The sequence below is a fragment of the Urocitellus parryii genome, chromosome 3, assembly GCF_045843805.1.
Source record: "Urocitellus parryii isolate mUroPar1 chromosome 3, mUroPar1.hap1, whole genome shotgun sequence".
In the NCBI taxonomy this organism is placed as follows: Eukaryota; Metazoa; Chordata; class Mammalia; order Rodentia; family Sciuridae; genus Urocitellus; species Urocitellus parryii.
The window spans coordinates 209,451,290-209,459,233 of record NC_135533.1 but is presented as its reverse complement, the minus strand read 5'-3'; the positions used below and the strand labels follow the sequence as shown (position 1 = coordinate 209,459,233).

General features: G+C 62.1%; 1 protein-coding gene across 1 annotated transcript; it reads left to right on the top strand.

Moving 5' to 3' along the window:
- Positions 1–288: 288 nt before the first annotated feature.
- Positions 289–7,899, top strand: Dcaf15 (DDB1 and CUL4 associated factor 15). The gene is made up of 13 exons (XM_077796366.1): positions 289–420; positions 2,152–2,249; positions 2,344–2,479; positions 3,059–3,165; positions 3,241–3,380; positions 3,466–3,636; positions 5,638–6,072; positions 6,160–6,251; positions 6,348–6,476; positions 6,560–6,645; positions 6,965–7,069; positions 7,146–7,261; positions 7,476–7,899. Exons 1-13 carry the CDS (start codon positions 289–291, stop codon positions 7,529–7,531), a joined length of 1,803 nt encoding a protein of 600 aa, XP_077652492.1. The 3' UTR covers positions 7,532–7,899.
- The last annotated feature ends 45 nt before the right edge of the window (positions 7,900–7,944 follow it).

Sequence of the window (7,944 nt, the reverse complement as noted above, 5' to 3'; positions counted from 1 at the left end):
ATTTTCACCTATCGGGTTAAAGTTTTCTGGGGGAGGAGAACAGAGCAGGCCTATGATTGGTTTATCCTTGAGGGAGGGCGGGAAAAAGGCGACGGGTAGCGGGGGCTGTTATCACATCTACCAATCATGAGCCGAGACGACCTTGATGGACAGGCATAGCGGGAAGAGGCCTCGAATGCGGGCTCTCACCCAACCGGCGGGCTGCTGTCCGGAGAGAGGGCCAATGAGGAGGCGGCGGGGGTGGGGCGAAGGGGCCGGTTGCTCCGGAAGTGGAGGGAGGGGGTGAAAATGGCGCCCAGCTCGAAATCGGAGCGGAACAGCGGGGCCGGGAGCGGCGGCGGCGGCCCCGGGGGAGCCGGAGGAAAGCGGGCAGCGGGGCGGCGGCGGGAGCACGTCCTCAAGCAGTTGGAGCGGGTGAAGGTGAGGCCTGGAACCTGAGGAGTGCGCCGGAGGGTGTGGAGGAGGGACGAGGAAGGCGGAGGGAAGGAGGGAGGGCGTTCGCGGGGTGAGGGGTTGGGGGCGGGGCCCCGGGGAGGGGTCTTGGGGGAGAGGGGGCGGGGCGCCGGGTCTTGGATGGAGGGGGCTGCGGTGGGGGTTCTGACGGAGGTGGCTGGGGCGGATCACTGCACTAGGTCTTGGATGGAGGGGGCTGGAGGCGATCCTTGGGGAGGGGGCTTGAAGCGAGGGCACCCTAGAGGCCTCTGGAGGAGTCCCGAGGAAGGGGATAGTCCAGGCTTAGACCCACCTCCGAAGCCCTGCTCCCCTGGCCACTCCGTAGAGGAGCTTTCCCGCCCCCTTGGCGGAGCCCTGCCACCGGCTTTGGGCGCCCTCCTCCTGGTGTTCCTCTGCCCAGCTCTGACCAGCTCTGACCATCCCTGAGCTGGGAGTTTCGGTACCTGGGTGGGCCTTCCACATTGAATGGGACGGAGCTTCATGGGTAGGGCCAGGTCGCTGACGGCTGAGAGGGAGCTCCTTGGGCTGGGAACTCCCAGGGCTGGGCGTGTTACCCCCTCAGGTTGGGCGTTCTGGGAGCGCAGAAATGTGAATCTCCTGTCAGGTGGACAGCAACTGGGAGGAAACTGTCTGCTTGGACGGGGACTGCTACCTTCTCCGTGAAGCTGCGAGCCTTGTGAGGGCAGGGCTGTGTCTCCCCCTTTTGACTGGGAGCGCCTTGAGCAGGGACAATCTCCACCTTGAGCCTGGGAGCTCCCTGGGCAGGGCTATGGCTCCACCCTGAGCCTGGAAGCTCCCTGGGCAGGGATGGTGCCTTTCCTATCAGTCTGGGCCTCCATCAGACTGAGATCTCCTTGAGGGCCATTGGGGGGCTCTGCAGATAGAGCTGTCTCCCATCAGATCAGAATCTTTTGAAAGTGAGGCTGTGTCTCCCCGCATCCCACTGGGTGGCAAGACTGAGGGTGCTCGGAGTCCCCCATTGGCCAGCTGGTGGCTGTCAGTCCCGTCAAGTTCCCTCCGTGGTGATGTTTTTAGGATGCAGGTGTTGGTGGGAAGTGTTGATTGAGAAGGGGACATTAGGCAGTGATTGTGTTCTCCGACAGACTTACCCTTCCAGGTGTGCGATTGGGTCCCAATGTAGGCTAGGACTGTCCTGAGAGATCCCTTCGTAAGCTGGTGGGTTGGGGACAGGTGAGGGCATGGCCCTCATCCCAGCCTCCTTGGTAGAGGATACACCGTCCTTCACCAAGGCTCTAGCACCAGGATGGCCCTTCAAACAGCATGCCCTGGCGTACCTCTCAGAGCCCCAGAACCCTTGCATGTGAAACTGCACTGTGTCGGCTTGAACCCTGTGTGTCCCCTGGGCAGCTTTCAGGAAGGGAGCCAGGTGACCCAGTGTGGGCCAGGGTGACTGGAGGAACTTCCTTCGGGAAGTGATACTGGATTTGGGCAGGAAGGACCTTGAGGCCGGGAGGTTCGTAGGTCTGTGGTGAGGAGAGAGGTGCAGGTGAAATCTACCTGGTCTCAGTGTCTCCTTTCTGTCCCCACCTTCCAGAGCTTGTTACAGAGGATGGGGAGTGGGGCTGGGTGGACTGGGATGGCCCCTGCAGATGCTGCTGTGCTTCTGTGCCTTGATGGGGGGGCTGGGGGGGCTACAGGAGGATGGTGGCTGAAGAGCTCTGGCTGTCCCTTCCCCAGATCAGCGGGCAGCTCTCCCCTCGCCTTTTCCGGAAGCTGCCACCCAGGGTCTGTGTGTCCCTCAAGAACATTGTGGATGAGGATTTTCTCTACGCAGGGTGAGACTGGGGCTGGACCGGGAGGCAGCCAGGCAGTGGGGCAGGGGAAGTGGGCGCTTCCTGACCTGGCACCATGTCCCCTCTGCCTCCACAGACACATTTTCTTGGGCTTTTCCAAGTGTGGCCGCTATGTCCTCTCGTACACCAGCAGCAGCGGGGACGACGACTTCTCCTTCTACATCTACCACCTGTACTGGTGGGAGTTCAACGTCCACAGCAAGCTCAAGCTGGTAGGGCCAGGCCCCTCCGCCAGGCTCCAGCACCAGGCTGGCCCTTCAAGGAGCTTGACCTGGGCAGGTCACGCGCCCTCCGAGCCTCAGAGCCCTTGTGTGTGAAACTGCCGTGTGTCGGCTTGAACCCTGTGAAGTTGCCGTGTTCGGAATTGGGTGGGTGGTGGCAGTTCACTGCGCTCGGCTCAGCATGTGAAGCCACCAGGTAGGAGGAGGTAGCTTACTAGGACCTCACAGGCTGTTATGTGGCTTGACTCTCCCGCCCCAGGTGGGTGCCTCTGCCTCCGTCGGCATGTGAGCTTCACCCAGGGGACTGGGACTTGGAACCAGTGTGTCTAGCCGGGTCTTCACCAGGGAGGCCTCCCGTCGGCTGCGTTCTGCCCTGGGCCTGGCCTCCCTGTTTGCCCCAAAGTGGACAGGGAGATGTCCCAAGCTGTCCTCAGGGAAGCCTGGGGGACACAGGCCAGGGCTGTTTGGGAACTCCTGCCAGCTCATCCCTGACCCTCATTCTAGCCCAGCAGCGCGTGACCCTGGCCTAGGCCCCTTGTGTCCCCCTCTGATCCTGAACATGCCACTCAGGTCCGGCAGGTGCGACTCTTCCAGGATGAGGAGATCTACAGCGACTTGTACCTAACTGTGTGCGAGTGGCCCAGCGACGCTTCCAAGGTCATCGTCTTTGGCTTCAAGTGAGATTCGGGAAGGATTGGGGAGGCCACGGTGGGGGAGGTCTTGGCCGGGGCTGAGCAGGTGTTGGTCCCCAGCACGCGCTCTGCCAACGGCATGCTCATGAACATGATGATGATGAGCGACGAGAACCACCGAGACATCTACATCAGCACCGTGGCTGTGCCGCCGCGGGGCCGCTGCGCTGCCTGTCAGGACGCCAGCCGCGCCCACCCAGGTTGGGCAGGGGGTCCCGGGGTCTGTCAGGTCGCCCTCCCAGCTTCCCGGGCCTCTAGTGACCTGCCAGGCCTGTGTCACTGCAGGTGACCCGAGCGCGCAGTGCCTGCGGCATGGCTTCATGCTACACACCAAGTACCAGGTGGTCTACCCCTTCCCCACCTTCCAGCCCGCCTTTCAGCTCAAGAAGGACCAGGTGGTGCTGCTCAACACCAGCTACTCCCTGGTGGCCTGTGCCGTCTCCGTCCACTCTGCAGGTAGGTCCCGAGAGTCTAGCGATGGGCACACCTAGGCCCTGGGATGATTTCTGCTCACTCTGCCCAGCAGCACCCGAGGCTGGTCTCATTCCTATCCCAGGGTGCAATGAGGAGACCGAGGTTCAGAGACGTGACGTATTTCCTGTGAGGTCACCGCCAGGAAGCAGGAATGCTCAGATCCAAGCCCATCCTCCCCACAGCACTGTTCACTAGAATTTTCTGTAGGGCTAGGATGTACTGTGGCTATGTTGTCCACTGTGGTCATCTCCAGTAACTTTTTGTAACTGAGGGTTTTTTTTTTAATACCTTTATTTTATTTAGTTATTTTTATGGTGCTGAGGATGGAACTCAGGGCCTCCTGTGTACTGGGCAAGTACTGTAGCGCTGAAACACAACCCCAGCCCCTGATATTCTAGTTTTATTTAATTTTTGGTATTTTACATTTCAGCAGCCAGATCTGTCTGGCAGCTACTTTGTGGGCAGTGCCGGGGGCTCAGGGTGTCATTCAGCACAGTCTCATCATACAGGGCACTGGGTCCATCCCCAGCACTGCTAAAAAAGATGTTGACAAAATACAGTGACCTGTCACTTGATGGGGCACATTCTGGGCAGTGCGCTGTAGGGCGATTTCATGCCCCGTGGATGTTATAGTATCCGCTCAACAAACCCGGGGGTGTGGTGGCCGCACACCCAGGCTCTGCGCTGTGTGGCGTGCATGGTCCACTGACCAGGCACCCCACATGACTGTCAGGGTGTGGTTGGTGGACAGTCATCTTACCTCTGGGTAGCAGAGAAATCGCAGTGAAAAGTCTGAACATGTCCTCTGATAGAGTGACCCTGGTAAAGTGGGAGAAAGCCACTGGCTGGCAGTGGCGTCCTGGGGGCCTTGTGGCAATGGACTGACCCAGCAGCTCTGCCCCATGCCCAGGTCACTTTCTCTGGGAGATGCTCACCAGCGTGTGAGGGGCATCCTGAGGGGCACCATGGACGCCCCGTGTCCATCCGCAGAGCATGTCAGGGCCATGGGCCAAGGCAGAAGCCTGACCCTGACCACCTGGTGTCAACCAAAAATACGTCTTAACTTTGGAAGAGCTCAGTCAACTACACTCACACCCATTGTAAATCCCCATTAGAATGGGGGTTCTGGGGGTGGGGAGGCAGGATCAGGTGTGGTGACTAAGTCCACTGCCAGGAAGGGGCACTCGAGCCCCAGGCACCCAGGGATCTCCCAGGCAGCGTGGGTGAGGCCCTGCCGCTCGCTGAGGCCCAGCTGTTGGCCGTGAGCCCTGGGGGGGGCTCTCTGCCCTCTTGGCTGTGGGTCCTGATCTCTGCCAGCCCAGGGCAGGGCCACTCACGAGTGCCACACTCACTGGGAGGCCTGCTCCCGGGCACTCTTTGCTCAGCCGTTTCCAGCTTTCACTCCCCGACGTGCCAGGCTGTGGTGGACAGGACTCACCGGGGTTGTCTCACTGTGTGGCCTGGGACACGCTCCTCTCGGAGCCTCCCTCTGGGGACACGGCACCCTCTCCCAGGTGGCTCTGGGGGTTCCCAGGAGGCCCTGTGCAGGCCCCGCCATGGCACTGTGGGGGCAGGCTGGCACACTAGCTGGGCACCCTGCTTCTCGGGAGCCTGGCTCTGGACCACTGGCCACAGAGGCCTGGAGGGGCCAGTCTGTGCCTGCACTCCTCTTTCTAGGTAACTGACTTTATTGTGTGGCTTTGTCCATCCTCACTGTGGACTCTGGTCTCCCAAGGACAGGGCTCTGTGAGTCTTGGTCACCTGTGTCTTCTTGGCACGCACAGGGGAGCAGGGAGGGCAGGGTCTGAAGGAGGCCGCCTGCGCTGTGTGCCCGACCCTCCTTGGTGCTTCAGACCCCTTGCATGAGCTGGTTCAGGAGGGTCTCCCTGAGGTGCCTTTCTGAGAAGCCCTCGGGGTCAGGTTAGGAGTGTCCTGAGCTTGAGCTCCTGTCCTGACCCCCTACCTCCCTCCCTCTCCTTACAGGCGACAGCAGCTTCTGCCAGATCCTGTATGATCACACCGCCTCCCCCTTGGCCCCGGCCACCCACCCTGGGCCCCGGAGCCCAGAGGTGTCCCCCGCCCTCCCCAGCCTCAGCCCTGAGATGGCCCCGACCCGGCCCTCCGGGGCCCCTGAGCCCTCGCCTGCCATCGCCAAAGCCAAGGAGTTTGTGGCTGACATCTTCCGCAGGGCCAAAGAGGCCAAGGGGGGGACCTCTGAGGAAACTCGGCCGCCCCCCTGCCCAGGGCCCTCAGCCAGCCGCTGCCGCCCAGCCTCCGATCCCCCAGTCCCAAGTGGGGAGGCAGTGCCTAGGGACAGCCCCCCAGCCGCGGAGGCCCCCGCCCCCGAGCCCGGCTACGTCAACTACACCAAGCTGTACTACGTGCTGGAGTCCGGAGAAGGTACCGAGCCCGAGGACGGTGAGCGCGGGGCCACCCACCGAGGTGCGGGCTGGGGAGGACCCTCGGGTGTCCCAGCACCCTTAACCCCACTTCCTGCCTCCCCAGAGTTTGAGGATGACAAGATCTCCTTGCCCTTCGTGGTGACCGATCTCCGGGGCCGCAACCTACGGCCTATGCGGGAGCGGACCGCTGTCCAGGTGGGGGCTGGGCAGTGGGCAGACCACAGGTGGCCCAGGAGTTGGTGGGTGGCAGTTGGTACCATCATGCCCCTGCTTTCCACCCACTGCCCCCAGGGCCAGTATCTGACAGTGGAGCAGCTCACATTGGACTTCGAGTACGTCATCAATGAGGTCATTCGCCATGATGCCACTTGGGGCCACCAGTTCTGCTCTTTCAGTGACTATGACATAGTCATTCTGGAGGTGGGTCCAGGCGTGGGGCAGGGTGGGCCCAAGCCTCTCCTGCTCTGAGGGGTGACCATGAATAGCTCCCCTCCGCTTTCCAGGTCTGCCCCGAAACCAGCCAGGTCCTCATCAACATCGGCCTGCTGCTCCTGGCCTTCCCCTCCCCCAGTGAGGAGGGCCAGCTCCGGTGAGTGGGTGGAGGAGCCCTGCCCAGCCCTTCTCCAGGGCTGGGCATGTGGGGAGACCACTCAGCAGGCCAGAACCTAGATCGCCCATGTGACCTAAAGACAGGCGCAGTGTAGGGACCCACGGCCCGCCTGGTCCCGCCTCCCCGTCCTCTGTCTCCGCCTCCCCGTCCTCTGTCTTCGCCTCCCCGTCCTCTGTCTTCGCCTCCCCGTCCTCTGTCTCCGCCTCCCCGTCCTCTGTCTCCGCCTCCCCGTCCTCTGTCTCCGCCTCCCTGCCCTGCCTCCACCTCCCTGTCCTCTCTTTCCCCCACCCCGCTACAGACCAAAGACTTATCACACCAGCCTCAAGGTGGCATGGGACCTCAATACGGGCATCTTTGAGACCGTCAGTGTGGGTGACCTCACTGAGGTCAAAGGGCAGACCAGGTGAGGTGGAGCTGGTGGGGAGGGGGAGGGGGTGACAGCTAGGGTCCCAAGCGCCACTCACCCTCTCCCCCCTCAGCGGCAGTGTCTGGAGCTCCTACCGCAAGAGCTGCGTGGACATGGTCATGAAGTGGCTGGTACCTGAGAGCAGTGGCCGCTATGTCAACAGGATGACCAATGAGGCTCTGCACAAAGGTGGGGCTCGGGACCTGATGTGCTTGCTGGCTGGGTCACCTGCCCTCAGAGGCACCTGCTGAATGAATGTGCAGCTGGACACTCCAGTGGACCTCGTGGAATCAGGGCCAGGGGAGGGCGGCCACCTGGGCCTAGCTTAAGGGTGCTAGCAGGCAGGTGCAGCCCTGACCAGGGCACTGCCCGAGGCTCACAGCTGCCTCTGCTCTTCCTGCAGGTTGCTCCCTGAAGGTTCTGGCCGACAGCGAGCGGTACACGTGGATTGTGCTGTGAGGTCCGGCCGCCCTGGACACTGACTCCAACTACCTCCGCGGCCTGGGAGCTGGCCGCCTTCCCGGGCTGGCCGCCGACCGGCACTAGTGTTAGGCTGCGGGAAGGGGGCTGGGCGGGGCAGCCCCTGGTGGCCTGAGAGTCTGGACGCTTTTTTATTTATGCCTATTTAAGTTGGGAAAGGGCAGAGGGAAGGAGCCCCCTGCCCCCCAGCCTCAAGACCCACCTTCACCCCGAGCTGGGCCCGGGCCGGCTCCTGTGCATCTGCCCCTTTCCTTGGCTGCAGGTTTGCACGAGACCCTGGGGGAGGTGGGGTGGACCTACCCACCCAAGGCTCCCTCCTGAGGCGGGAACCTGCTAGCCGCCCCCACCTGTTCCTCTTCATGTAGTAAATGCTTTATTTCTGAACTTGGCTG

What these genes read in the sequence shown, in the direction of transcription:
- Dcaf15 (XM_077796366.1), top strand. Translation starts at nt 289, where the DNA reads ATGGCGCCCAGCTCGAAATCGGAGCGGAACAGCGGGGCCGGGAGCGGC. An exon ending in GAGGATTTTCTCTACGCAGG is followed by an intron (nt 2,250 to 2,343) that starts GTGAGACTGGGG and finishes CTGCCTCCACAG; the next exon opens with ACACATTTTCTTGGGCTTTT. An exon ending in GAGGTCAAAGGGCAGACCAG is followed by an intron (nt 7,070 to 7,145) that starts GTGAGGTGGAGC and finishes CTCCCCCCTCAG; the next exon opens with CGGCAGTGTCTGGAGCTCCT.